Source organism: Xiphophorus hellerii, chromosome 14, assembly GCF_003331165.1.
Source record: "Xiphophorus hellerii strain 12219 chromosome 14, Xiphophorus_hellerii-4.1, whole genome shotgun sequence".
NCBI classification, from domain to species: Eukaryota; Metazoa; Chordata; class Actinopteri; order Cyprinodontiformes; family Poeciliidae; genus Xiphophorus; species Xiphophorus hellerii.
Window position 1 is genome coordinate 2135958 of NC_045685.1, and position 14934 is coordinate 2150891.

The following is a 14934-nucleotide window of genomic DNA, read 5'->3' on the forward strand; positions in this document are numbered from 1 at the left end:
GTTTGATAGTAAACACACAATAAGCATTAGAAAATATGTATAACTACAGTCTAATAACACTCAATCCTGTTAGAATTGCAGAAAGAACGACTGGGAAATAAACTGACCAGAGTATAAGTTGGCCAGAAAAACATAATCTCATAAAGACTGAGCTGGAACACTCCTTCTCCGGTCTTCTTTGTTTCTTGCTTGCAGGATTTTATGCAGCCCAGTTGCAGCTGCTTCTGAGTGAGGAAGCATGAAAATGTGTTTTGGAGAAGAGGAGAAAGGAGGGACATTCACAGGGGATTTGGTCCCTCACTAACAATCTCTAACAACAGGGAAAAGGCTATTTACTGGGAAAATGTTCACTAGGACCAGACAGTGTGACTTAACATCAACAGTAATTATAGTTTTGTGAGTGTTCCAGAATTATAAATGCTATGATGCATACAGACTGATTACCAAAGGATTATGTTGTCCTTCACTTCACTTGGAGTGTATCAACATAGTATTTCTATGTAGATATGTTCCACAACCTGCTTTCCTTTTGATAGTCTGACCACTATCAAATAAAAGCCATTAGGTCTGGGAGGAAAAAAGAAACCAAAAACGAACCACTTCAAACAGAAATTATACACTCAGTTTGAAATGTATTGTTAAAATGGCATTTTATCTCCTGAGCTTATGTTAACAAGGAATTGAATGAAGGAATAATGTGAAATGCTTATTCACACAACATCATTAAACATTTTTATTTATTATTTTGGAATAAAAAATCTAGAAATTTGGTTTTAAAGGTCACACCAATTGCACCAATAGGAATAGGTCTGTTATGGATCATTTGAAAAAAGCAAAAATAAAAATAAAAGCAGTTTCAGAAGTTGTATTTTTAGATGTACACAAAGTTCAGTCTACATATATGTAAGTGTTGTTCTTTTTTCTGATAAATGTTAAGCTATTTGCTACTATACTTGTATTTTATGATGGCTCTATGAAGGTGTGGTTCATCAGCTGTTTGATCTAACTGCCTTTGTTCCTGTGTGATGGCAGGCAAAACATGGACAATTAATCACCAACTTGTATTGCAGCAATAATAAGAAAAGATGGAGTAAGTCAAACACTGATAAAAAATGCATCAAAAAGGTTTAAAAGTTAGTATAGAACTTTTAAATGGTATAACCTTTACAAAGACGGCCAATATCTTTTGATTTCTCTCAGGAGACTTTACTTTGTAAACCTATAGATAGATGTATGATTCTGAGTTAAGAGATATTATAAGTTCATGTTCATTGTTTATCTCTTGTATACTCAGAAGCAGCAATATGTTCCCAGCTGCTTAGGATAATGTGGAGAGATAAAAATAAACTCAGTGTTGACCTGAAAAAGTCCCTGAAGCTGACACTGGACTCATGACAGGGGAAATGCTCTCAGACTGGCTCAGAGATAATTTCTGTTTTTGTAGTCATTGCTTTATAATAACCCTCAGCAGATCATCATGGAAATTTACTAACCTCTGTTTGGCTCCTCTAAGCACTATTTATGTGAGGGCCCTGTTATTTGTTCTGGTTTAGTTCCAATTGTCTTTAGCAAGACACTTTTTTATGAATGAAACAGTCATAAACGTTTCTAATTATATACTGACTAATTTAACCTGTGTACACAAAACACCGACCCTTTAAAGAGAAGCTAAACCACAAAGTATTGCTATTCAACAAATAACCTCATGTGCAGTCTGTCATTGTTTTATCCATAGAAGATTCGTTATTGTAATTTAGAATTTCGCATAACGCCCCAGTTTCATTATTACATACTCCTGCACAACGGGAAGTTACAATATGTGTGACTTGTAAAGCTCATGATAGAAAAGTCAAGTTACACAACTACATGGGAGGACAGGAAGTGCGGATATTCAGTATGACAACAACAACAACAACAATAATAATAATAATAATAATAATAATAATAATAATAATAGAGGGTTAATATAATAACCCTCAAAGCTTACAGAACACCATATTGGTGTTCTTGCCGAGCTACTGACCATGACTGTGTGCTTACTGTGTGATACCTGAAGTCAGGACACGCCTACAAGAACTTTATTTTGAAAGTCATCGACGCGCGTGCTCCAGTTATTCTGCGCTAGCTTGTTGCGACCCCAGACTTGCCTGAGGCGCGTGTGCCTTTGGACACCGGTGAGTCGCTGTCCCTCGTTCCCGAGGTGAAGCAGTGGGGGGTCTGCGTCCTCTGCGCTGTAATGCCGCTCTGAATCGCCTCTTTGCGGGAACTATCGACTCAGACATGACTTCAGTCTGGAAAAGACTCCAGCGAGTCGGGAAGAGGGCGTCAAAGTTCCAGTTTGTTGCTTCCTTTCAAGAACTCGTAATAGAATGCACAGAAAAATGGTAAGTGTATTAATGTTTGTGTTTGTTAAACAGAGGACATAGTGCAGGTTATCCATTCCTCTCAGTGTGCCTGGTTCTATTCAACACACATTAAAGGGACTGACTGATAGAAGTAACCAGAAAGGGATGCAGGGACTCCACCCGAAGCACTCCGTAGTCACCAGAGCAGCCAGGCTTTAGGGATCCATTAACCGCTTCATCCGAAAGTCAGATGTGAATACATGGATCTGTTCTTCTTACTGTCCCACACTTTAACAAGCGAGGCGGAAGTTGGAGCATTTAAATGCTAATGCATCAGATGACAGCGAAATGTTTGCGGGGTAAAACGCACTTCTTGATTCTAGACTCAGTCTTGATCATTTAGTTTCCCTCAGTGACCGAATAGAAAGTCGTTCTAACTAGAATGAAAGAATGTATTGTTGGATCTGCGTATTTTCCTCAGAGTACTACTCAGATGATGTCAACATGTTGACAAATGGGCACTTCTCTCCTGCGTGGCTATTACTTCCGCGTTTGTTTTTGGAATATAAACATCAGCAGTTGTTTCCATGGGATGTGGGAACCGTGACATACTTCCAAAGGTTCACAGTGGGAGCTTTACAAGTCTGCCTCTGCTGTTTCTCTGCGGTTACTTTTGATTTATTATGTATGCACTGCTCCATCCATCCATCCATCCATCCATCCACCCACCCACCCACCAAGGATGAGATGGTGCTAGGGTCCATCAACAGGTTGCAGGTAGTCCAACACATTGCTCACTTCTTTCTGTTGTATCTACACTCGGAGTTATGTGTGTTATTGGTACTTCTTTGTTCATTATCATCTTATTAACATTCATATATCATCTTTGAATTTCATAAGTATTCCTCAAAGTACTCACAGCATGTTCTCAATTAATCATTAATTCAGACATAAAATTTTCATGTATATTTGTTTTATTCAGCAGTTTAAACAAATTTATTTATAGTCTAATAACACTCAATCTTGTTAGAATTACAGGAAGACTGGGAAATAAACTGACCAGAGTATAAGTTGGCCAGAAAAACTGGCCAACTTATACTAACTTAAACTTATACTTAAACTAAGTTTATAATTAGTAGTTTATAGTAGTTCACTTAATTCAACTAACTCAGAGCTGCCCTCTTTGGATTGAAAGGTGGCCACTGTAGTAGATTTTTCCTATTGGTTCCAGCAGTGCATCTTGGTTGAGATCTACGTCACGGACTCAGGTCTAAATCAGACACGCCCCCTGGTAGCAAGTCAGGAGTTGCTATAGCAAGTTGATGGATGACGTTTCTCAACATTGCTCATGTGTGACTCATTAGCAATGTGGACCATACCTGCCAAGTCTCCAGTTAAAGCCGGTGTTCTGACTATCAGTGCTACCTCGTCAGATTTTCCTACCATAGCACGGATAGATAGCTAAGTGTATCCAAATAGTCTATAGTAGGGTCCAAAACTCCTACTATTATTGTTTACAAACAGAAAACTATAGTGGGTTGTGTTAATGTTAAATATATTGGATAACATTATTTGAGTGACGGGACTGAAGTGGAAGCTTAGGAGTTATGCTTAGCTTAGCGTTGGAACAATTTATATCCATGACGAAACCACAAGAAGATCACCCATTTATAATGAAAAGCTATAGATGTATGCACTAATCATTTTATTAGAATATCCTACCTGTTAAAAGTATTTTAAATACAGAGGTGTTTGTAAGAATAAAACAGTATCAGACAGGGGAAACAGGTTTTTATTGGAATTAAATTAAAGACAAATACAGATCACCGCAACTCTTTTTTGCTCATTAATACGTTGTATGACAGGCTTGATTAAATGCAGCGCAGCCACAATATGTCCATCAAACTGCGCAGGTCACTGTGCACCTGAAATGATAGGATATGATTCATGTACACTAATATTACACCGCTATTACACAGCTTCAATCTCACATAGTATCGCTACCAACATCTATTTAGCAAGGTTTAGTAATAAAGAGTGTTATTAAACTAAAATATTTTAAAGTATAGGGACAAAAAAGCCCACAAAACAACGTATTTTGTCCTGATTAACTCCCAAATAATAACTTGTTTACAATAACGACATTGCAGACGGCAAACCATAGCCATTTATAAATATGTTTACAAACTACCTGTCATGTAAACTAAAACCATGATGTAATACAGCAGCTTAATGAAAGCCAGTTATAAAATAAATTAAATAAAGCTACCTGTAATCTTCGATGAAATAAAACACATGAAACAAGACTTCCACAGGTAGGACGTATTTATAAGAAAACTGCTGAGTAAGCATCAATGTGTGCATTACCACAAGGTAGGGCAGATTTACGGGCAGCACAGATAAACAGAACACCTGTTAGCTAGCATATTTAATATTTTCCCGTAAATACCCTGTATTATAGTAATTGCGTAGTTCACTTAATTCAAAGTTAAAAATAAATTTAAAAAATAAGACTTCATAAAATTATTTAAGAACAGAAATTACATTCTTCAGTTAAACTGTTCTAAATTCATCCCTGGGAGTGATGCTACCAACCACCATGTTTCATAGTGTTGTATTTTTCCATCATAGACACAGACACAGGTTGTTTGGCTTGTTTGGTCCCAGAAGAATATTTTGCATTCTTCCACGATTGTCTTCCCTACATGGCCTGTGTCAAACTTTAAACAGGACGTCTTCTGTTCTCACTGTTGTGGAACAACAATGCATTAATTAATGTCAAATATCACTTAAATGACCTAAATGTTGCTGCCAAGTTCCATGTAGTAATGAAATAGTCCACATTTTGTTTAAATAATTTCACAATATGTTACAAACACAGGTGTCAATATGAATGTGTTAATTCCCGTTCTTTTAATGCAGTTATATTTTTTAAAACAGGCTTCTGTACTTTTCGGAAGTGATATGAAGTTTGAACATTATTTCCTTCCCCGTTTCAGCTGTTTCTCTATGGAACTCCTGTTTGTTACAAAAGTAATCTCTGAAAGAAATACTGAAGAAGAATACCGAAATGATTTTACTGTTGTCAACAAAACATTGTAGCAAAGCATATTTTAACATGCAACTTTTCACAACTGAAGCAACACTATGCTGCCATGAACAAATGAAAAATATGAACAATGGTAAATACAAAAGCATCAGACATGAGAAAAGATGCCATGTTCTTCCTGTCACATCCTGTTTTAATCAATTGACAATCCTAGTAAAGACATTTAGTACTCATTAACTCAGTTCATTTTTAAAATAAGTAATGAATTAATCGTGATTAATTCACAGAAACACTATGATTTGTCAGATTACAATTGTAATTGTTTGACAGCCCGAGTTCCAAACTCATAACAATGCAGCATTGTAATGTGCTTAGGGTTAGCTTAATGGTAGGTTGATGCAAGGTAAAAATTTATGCATTAATTAATGTAAAATTGCATTAACTAATGTAAAAAAAAATTAATGCCTGTTGTAATGTCAATGTATTTTATCTCTAAAATACATTTGCACTGTGTGTTTTTTTTTTGTTGTCACTTAGGCAACCAGACAAACTGAGGGTGGTGTGGATCAGAAGAAACAGACGTCACAGCACCAAGGTTAGTGTCACCTGCTGCCTGCTGTGGTATTAAAACTCCTCTACAATGCCCTAACCTGGCCAGTAGCATGAGCTTCACCATCTGGATAACATGGCATTTTTCATTGTTGGAGCCACTTGTACCAGACATGTTGGAAATCAGAATATTTTTATTGGAATGATGTCACACCTCATGTGTTTGAGTTACATGAAGGAAAACTAGTAGGATTTAATTGCTATGCAACGACAATAATAGCAGAACTGTCTGTAATAATATGCTTCCCTGCATTTTGTACATTTAGACACTAGCTCCCTTTCCATTACAAATCTGCGCAAAGCTTTTTAATATTCCAGTAATGTCAAAAAACACAATTTTGAAATTGCAGCATGTCCATTAAATGAGAAATGCAATTAAAATCACACATGAATAAGTTTATATAAAAATCCTAGTTTTGGATGTAATGGCTTTTTTCAGCTAGGGTGCATGATCATCATCTACATCAGTATTGGACACTATTCATTTTTTAACATGGCGATATCTGTCTGATGCATAAAACTGGGCTGGTATTTTTTTGTTTCTGGAGGGGCAGTGGAAGAGGTTGGTGGTCATGTGATAGTCATACTGATCCAGTCAGCAGTGTGGTAATTATTTAAGGTGTCATATGGATAGTCAAATATGTTTTATATATACAATATTGGTAAACATAATATAATATAAATGAAAAATTTTGTTAGCATCTATAACAGCAACATATTGGATATTAAAATCTGGCCAAATTAAAATTTTGGTCCACCTCTAATTTCAATTGATTTTTCCAACTTGGAACTTTGGAATTCCTGCTTCCAAGTATAATGTAACACAAGATTGTTTTAAATTGAGTTAAATTGTACACCTGCTGCGATGGGCTGGCTGTCCAGGGCGTAGCCGCCTCTCACCCAATGACCCCTGGATGACCCTGCAAGGATTAGTGTGTTAAAAAATGGATGGATAACATTACTATTCACAAAAAAATAAGTTTCTTATTCATTGAACCTTTGGGGATTGTACTTTCAAATTGCTAACAATATGGCAAATAATATTGGATTAACTATGAAATTATAACAAAAGGTTAGGGTTAGGGATCAGTTAAATTGTCTAAAGGTAGTAGTGTAATTTAAATTCATTCTCCAAAGATAGTGTCCTCCAGAGGACTATGTCGAATCTGAATTCTGTGTTTCCTTTCTCTTTTATATCCTGTTTTGCCTTGTTAAAGGAATATATAAAGTTTTTCATATTATATTCATCTTACATGACATTTGAGTTCTCTGTTGCTCTTTCCTGTTAGCTCCACAGCTGGCAGCCTGGTATAAAGAACCCATACAGAGGCCTGGTCATCTGGCAGGTTCCAGAGAGTTTAAACATCACTGTGACTCTCTTCAAGGTATGAATTTATTTTCTACTGAGAAAGTATTTAACTTACATAATGACAATTTTGTTGCATTTATGAGTCATTTACCTAACAGACAGCTACCATGCTTTGTTGACCAACAGGAACCTACTGCTGAAGAGTTTGAAGACAAAGATTGGACTTTTGTCATTGAAAATGTAAGTTCATTATTTATTACGTTGTTAAACATGCTCACACCCTTCCACTTGCTCTCTGCTATGCTACAGGAGAGCTTAACGTAGCAGAGACAGGGAAGCCTGCTGTGAATATGCAGGCTAGTAAGCATTGTGGCAGTTTGGCTGTAAAGTCCAGTTGTTTCTCCACCATTAGCACAGCAACAGCACACCAGCAATCTTGAGCTTGAACATGCTGAACGGGGACGGTGTGAGCACCGCGTACACGCAGTGGATTGATGATCGATAGCTCTAACACATTCCGCTTGGCTCAGATTGGTTGTTTCCGACTGGGAATGGTGTGTTTCTGCAGATAGCTGTAGGACCGCTTGGAGGAGACAGAGGAGTGTGATTTGTTCAAGAATTATCTGTCTCATATTATATTATTAAGACATATTGACAGCTGTATGTAAAAAAAGAAAACATATTTTTATTAAAGATACCTATTGCACCTTTAAAAGAAAAATACTGAAGATCAAAATTGAAAACTGAGTTGTTATCTTGGTCAGTGAGTACAACACCGGTTCAGCTTTTAAAGTCTTTTGCTACGAGGGCATCTTCAAAAGTAAATGAAACATAGTGTACATTTTGTGTCTCTTAGCTAGTGAGAAATTCAAAATTCATGTTTCTATGGACAAATTAAATGAGGCAGCTGTGCTTTCAGTATTTGACAATGGAAACATTTAGCAAAGTAAAGTTTAAAGTAAAAAAGTGAGGTAATTTGTATTTGGTAGATTATTTCTTTGTTATCACAATTCTTCTTGGCAATAAATCTCACGCCTTTGGAAAGCCTGTTTACCTCCCCATTTAGTGGTGCCTCATTCATAAGAAAAATGCATATGCAGGTAGAGTTACTAAGTTCAGCATATTATGGGTTATGTCCATGAAAGATTTTCCATATCCTCTTTGCCTTTGCCATACAGCTTCTTCTGCTGTTGGCTTCTACAATTCAAACCTTGGGATAACCTTCGACTCAGGTTTTGTCCTGGAATATCATGTCAAGTCTGGTCCGTTCCTGTTTCTACCTGCAAAATAATGCCAAACATAACCCTATTGCCTCTCATCCAGAAAAGAAAATCTTAATTCGAGCTTTTGCTTTGTCTCATTCTGATTATTGCAATGCACTTTACACTCGTTTAACCAAAGCCTTGCCATCAGTCTGGCAGAAGGCTGCTGCCAGGCTCCTGACTGAATATTCAAAACTCCACTTCTAATGTAACTTTATTGGCTCCCGGTTCATTAGTGAGTGGATTTTTAAGATATTTGTGTTATCTTGAGAGGGGCTACATAAATAAAATTTTACTTGAAATAATCCTTTCTGTTTGGGTATGTGTCAGAGGTTGTCTTGTTTTGACCAGTTTATCTCAAGAAAGAAGGAATTTGTTGGCAAACTTAATATCTTTGTGTATTCTTTCAGGAGACAAAAGGCCGTAGGAAAGTTTTAGCATCAGCTGATGTTAATATGAAGAAGTACGCCAGTGCCGCCTCAGCACAATATAACGTAACACTGAAGCTCAAGCCGCTGTCTGTGAAAGTGGTGGAAGCCACGCTCATACTCAACCTCTCATGCATCTTTCTCAAGGAGGGAAAAGCTACGTAAGTTTGAGAAAATGTCAGTATTTACCTTTGTACTTCAGAGGCACATTTTGTAAAATCCTAGAAAACTGAACATCACCTACCTGACCTGGTAGATACTCTGCATGTCCAATGGACAGATCCTTTACACAGCTGGTGGTGTGTTTGTCCATGTGTGGTGTGAGTAGTGATTCCTGTGGATTCGCTCTCTTTTTTCTCCAGGGATGAGGACATGCAAAGTTTGGCCAGCTTAATGAGCATGAAACAGAGTGACATAGGCAACCTGGATGACTTTAATGACAGCGATGATGAGGCAGGCGAAGAGAGACGAGTCATCTTTGGAGCTGGACAGAGCATCCATGTTGCTGGTAATACTGTACATTTTTGAGTTGGTGCTATTATATGATGCTAATCTTTTTCCCCATCTGGTTTCTAATTTTAAAAGAAAAGAAATTAGAATGTGTTATTCTGTAGTAAAAGTCATAGAGATCCACTCCTGTTTAATGTTATGAACATTATTAGCCAGCACAGAGTACAGCTGTTCTCAGGGTTTATCAAACGTCCTGGTTTGCTAGCTGTAGCGAAATGTTTCATTGTGTGTTTTGTTTGATTTTTGATTCAGGTAAGGCACCAAAGTGTGTCATCTTACCTTCTATTTCTCTCTAAATTCCAACTTATGAAGTAAGTTTAAAGTGAAAAGAAAGGAGTGTTTGCAGTCTGGGTTTACAGCCAGGTTAGGTTGTAAGGTGTGGAAGCTGTAAGGTCAGAGGTCAGGATTCTCCTGATCTTTCTGCTTCTTTTGAGCCTTGCTTCGCCTCGTATGACTTTTTTTCTGCTTTTATTTATTCTAGTGAAACTACTACTCCTTTATTTTATTCCTTCCCTCTGCTGTTCCGTATCTTCGTCTTATGCTACCTCCCTCCCCCAGCTTCTTGCAGTGTGAGTGCACAAGATCTGACTGGGAGGCCTGAAAGTCAATCGGGCCCCAAAGGTAATGTTCTGTTCACTCTGCAGTCTCCTTCTTTACATCCTTGTCATATAAAATGGGCTTTCTTCATTTTCATTTTCATACGTGTCCCTTCATTTTGTGAAATGTCTCTGTTTTGTTTTCTGCTTCATTCCAATCACTCACTTTTCTCCATTAAACCTCCTACTTCCCTTTCACCTTGTCCTTCCTGCATCTCATCTTTTATGTTTCACTCAGTAACCGTCGGGATGGACAGGATAAAGTCCTCTGGCATTTCCTCCATACATGCTCCCTTATTTGAACCTGAAGGCCCTTCAAATCCACCCATCTTCCTGCAAACCCACATGCAACCACCAAGCCCCACCCAAACGGGTCGGCCTTCACCTCATGCCAGCTCAGGGCTGACTTTTACACATGCTCTTCCTCCAGTACTTCCAAAAATCTTTCAGTCAACTTCCAGATCAGGTATCTGCCCAGAAACTCCTAGTCCTTTGTTCGTGCTTCTATCTTTACAGGCAGAGGATTTTAAGTAGAGCTGCCCAAAGTGAAAAAACAAAACAAAAAATCACTATTCTAGCAATTTTCTTATTAATTATTAGCCCTCATTTTCTGACTCTTTTCTCTGTGGACCATTACAAAACGCTCCCCTAAAATCTCAGTCACTAAACCATAAAACTGATGTGATTGAGGACATCTAAAGTCCATCCAACTGACCAGTTTTAGTCATATCAAAAAGTAGGATACACTATTATGTATTACCTCATTCCATTTATCACCGGAAAATAAATCAAATTCTAGGTAAAATGCAATAATTACTTTTTTTGCTTTCTCATATGTTTTGATGGATTGAGGAAACACCCTGTCCCATAAAACCTAGCCTAGACAGCCATTTAAAGTTGCCCCACAGCATCTCAATAAGATCAAGATCTGGGCTTTGTCTAGGCCCAGGACTTACCATCTCCACATTCTCAGCCTGAGAATTTGTGGCTCTGCTGGGTTTTGGGTTTGTGACAGTTTGCTGGGTTGATTTCTGCTTCAGGTTTAATTATTTTTCAGGTGGTTGCACATTTTCTCAAAGACCTTCTGCAACAAAGCATCCTCAAAGCATGACACTTCCACCTCTATGCTTCAAAGTATGTCTGCAGTTTTGTTCATGGAATCTGAGAATCCTGTGTTTGATTCAGGCTAAAAGGCTTCTTTTCCCATGTCAACATAGTTCAGTTTTAGTCCAAAAGTGCTTATTCCAGAAGTCCTGGTGTAATGGATAGTGAGCTATTTAAAATAAATTGTCTAAATTATTTCAATTTGTAGACTATTTAAAGTAAATTATTCAAAGTGAATTTTATAAATTAAGAATGTTGCACATTGTTTATGGATGTTTGTCTGTTTTGATTAGCATTGTCGGTGGTTTATATTTTGTTTTGTTTAATGGTATTTGCACTTTGTAATGTTTGGGGGGTTTTTTGTATGTACCTCACTGGCTGCCATAGCTAATGAGGGCAGGCCCTATAAAAGCAGGTAGAATCATTGTGCCAATGAATGACTTGAACTGTCAAGATGTGTTTGGCACAAAGAAATCAACTCTTAGTGTTCCCCAGTGAAAGCAGCGAGGTACGTTTTGTTTTGTTGTTTGTATTGTAAGTTTATGTTTTGTATTCTAATATTTGTATATGTTTTAGTTTTCACGGTGACTGAGGTCATTGTGGAGACTGTGATGATCATGGTTGATCTTCATCAAAGGAAATAAAACGCTAAATTCACCTGTTGAGACTGGCTGAGTAATTTAAATGCTGGGGAGCTGCTACACCTGGTCTTTGTCTTAGTTTACATTCTACCATCTCCTGGCTTTAATGTGTTTCTTTGAGAGCAAAAGTTTTCTCCTCATAAGAAAAGTCTCAAACGCCTTCTGTAAGTCCTGTCAGGACATTAGATGTTTTTTTGGAAAGTTTTATTATTGCCTTGTGATGAGTCTTCTGGGTGAACTTGCTGGGACAGGCAGACTTTGGCATGTTGGCAGTTGTCCTGATGTTTTCTGTACTGTTGGAAAGAGTGATTTCAGGTAGTTTTAACAGCTCTCTAAACCAGACTGATAAACTGCTATAGTTTTCTTTCTGGTGACCTCAGTCAGCTCTCTGGCTCTTACCATTATAGTAAAGCTGGATAAATGTCTCAGCAGTAAAGCTAGCCTTGAGATGACAATTGTTGTGAACTGGACCGATGCAGCTCTTCAGAGATGATCTCCTGCCCTGTAATCCTCTGCTCCCTTGGCTGTGCTGACACTGTCTTTACACTGTCATCTCTGACTGTGCTCTTCCTTCTAATTACGGTAGCTTTGATATTGACTGCATTGTTATATCCTCAGTTTTAAGTTGCTTTGGATAAAAGCATCTGCCACATGCATACCCATGAGTGTAAATATTAATATCGACACTCATGCACAAATTAATTCAAGACTCAAAAAACTTTGACACACACTTTGAAAGAGAAAACAAGCAAAAGTCATGCTAAGTGTTTTGTCACTTTTGTCATCTTCAGAGATTTGCTCCACTAGACCTCAGACGGTCTGGTGTGGTAGTAGCTTGTTCAAAACTGTTATCAACACAACCTTTGTGTCATGAAACTTGGAAGGTCAGATTAGTATCAAGCCAAGGCTGCGCCTGCAGGTCACATGACACCTGGTTTATTTGGGTGATGGGACGTTGTTGCCAAGATGTGCACTGACAGCTGCGGCCGTCCTGTGGCCGTGCTGAGCTGTCTCTGGGTCACACACCTAGAAATTAGATGAGATTATTGGGCAGAAGGATAATGTCGCAGATTGATGAATAATTGGGAACTATGCTTGAAACAAAAGATTTTCTATAGCAACCAGAGAAAATGTAACATGTTAAACAGACAGAAACATAGGAAGGTTTTGGGTTGTTTTGGATTTAATGAAATAAAAAAAAAACAATTTGGTCTCAATAGTGTCTCCTCCTTTCATTAATATAGATTAATGTTCTTCAGTCCACCTTAAACATGTAAAACAGTTTTTTCATCAGTGTTTGGAATTGTCTGGTATAACCATCGCAACGTGAAAGATCCAACCTCACCACACAACAGTTGTAGTAATCAGTAGCATATTAAGATACATTTCTAAAGCTGACAATTCACAATTTGCACTGAGTCATTATTAAGATGAAGGCAGGAGGAAGAAAATAGATAAGACCTGAAGGATCTAGAATTTTTTTAAATGATCTGCATGTCATAAAAAGTTGTTTAACGTCAATTAGAAACTGGAAAATAAATATGCTTGTATTTATTTTCCTGGTTTTGTGCTTTAAAAAAAACCCACCAGTGGAATTATAAGTTTCTCACTGAAATACATAACAGGCAGGTTTAGTTTGCCCCGAACACTATGTGTGTTTTAGATTCATCTATTAATTTTTTTCTTGTTATTTTCTACAGTACCTTCTAGAAAATACTCTTATCATTTTCCATTAATTTTAGCCCTGCGAAGGCCCCATAGCTTCCACAGTGATGCCTGCTCCTCTGATGGTGTGGTGGCCCAGTATTTCTCTACACTCGTCCCTTCTAAAGCCCGCTCTACCTCTTCTCTGTCTTCATCTGATCCATCTCCCCACCTCCCTGCTTTCTCTGACAGATCACAAACAGGTTTGTTAAGCAGCGTGATTTGGAACCTAAATACAAGCCATACGCAGCAGAGAATTTGCATCTATTTAAGCTAAGACTAGCCCTACTTTTAGTGAATCTCACCCCTTACTGTAACCTTTTGTCTCAGATGTATTTCTTGTGAAATGTTCCATTTAAGAAGGAATTTTTGCATGTTTTACATTCTGTGGACAATTTGAGCTTTTAAGACTTCTACAAACATTTGGTAAAGACTGGGTTTTGTTCAGAAGCTCAGTTCCACTCAATTGTTATAACAACAATGCCCAGTCACAAAACCTCTTACTTGGATAGGTCATCTATGTTCCAGAGGAACCGTGTCCAGGTAGACTGTCTGGAGCTGACTGGAGCAGGATATTCTGCTGGGGTCTGCAGTTCTGGGGCAGCTTGATTCCCAGGCAGCAAGAAAACATTCTGTAGATGAGAAAAAGGCTCCGTTAGTTTCTCCAATTGCTTTACCTTCTGAAAGACTTGTTGGGCTTTACCTAAGAATCTCAGTTTTTTTTTTTACTGCACTCCAATAATATGTCTGTCATTGCTTGGGTGCATTACCAATCATGGTTGCTCTTAGTTTTTTGACATACTTAAGAATCAATTAATATTCAAGTTTTAAAGTCACTGGCATGTCCAAACATTATTTAAATGTCCTCGTAACCATAAAGGAAGTGTCCCATGTAAATATGGGCTCTATTGAGCGGTTTCTCTTACTGCATACTTTTTTATGGATAAGCCTGTTATGTTTTCTGGAATCCACAGAGATTTCTTTTTCCCTCTTTCTGCTCCTCATCCTTAGTTCCTCTAAGAACCTCCCCTCCTATGCCTCCCACTTCCAGGCAGCCCAAAGATCGACCCACCTCAATGGTGGAGTTGGGCTGTACCCTCACTAAGCCCACAAGTCTTCCATCTGCCCGTGAGAGAGGTAAAAGGATGAAGACACAGTAGAGAATTGGGTGTTTTCACCTTATGCTATTTATGTGTCTTCCCACCATTTTCCTGCTCTTCTTTTCCAGCTTCCTGGCAGACCGAATGGATGCCTCCTAAATTTCAGGCCCCTCTAGCACAGCCGGCCCTCTCCCCTAAGTTTTTACGTCTTTCTGCAAGTCATCCAGGAGAAGTTCTGGTGCTGCACAAAGATCAGGGAATAGAAATATGTAATGCT

The 14934-nt window shown here is 38.0% G+C and overlaps 1 protein-coding gene across 9 annotated transcripts in view; it reads left to right on the plus strand.

Annotated features, from left to right (window-relative positions):
• Window positions 1-2109: 2109 nt before the first annotated feature.
• ehbp1l1a (EH domain binding protein 1-like 1a) overlaps window positions 2110-14934 on the plus strand; it is a 32674-nt gene continuing 19849 nt past the window's right edge. For 3 of the 9 annotated variants that reach the window (XM_032582330.1, XM_032582334.1, XM_032582331.1), the window contains exons 1-11: window positions 2118-2384; window positions 5932-5989; window positions 7293-7388; window positions 7499-7552; window positions 8985-9163; window positions 9365-9510; window positions 10071-10133; window positions 10347-10574; window positions 13596-13760; window positions 14569-14694; window positions 14786-14926. In XM_032582330.1, coding sequence (XP_032438221.1) covers window positions 2281-2384; window positions 5932-5989; window positions 7293-7388; window positions 7499-7552; window positions 8985-9163; window positions 9365-9510; window positions 10071-10133; window positions 10347-10574; window positions 13596-13760; window positions 14569-14694; window positions 14786-14926 — 1360 coding nt within the window. In that variant the 5' untranslated portion in view covers window positions 2118-2280. Of the gene's footprint in view, window positions 2385-5931; window positions 5990-7292; window positions 7389-7498; window positions 7553-8984; window positions 9164-9364; window positions 9511-10070; window positions 10134-10346; window positions 10575-13595; window positions 13761-14568; window positions 14695-14785; window positions 14927-14934 lie in introns of all 9 variants that reach the window. The other 6 variants (XM_032582337.1, XM_032582341.1, XM_032582332.1 and 3 more) reach the window with 6 other exon arrangements.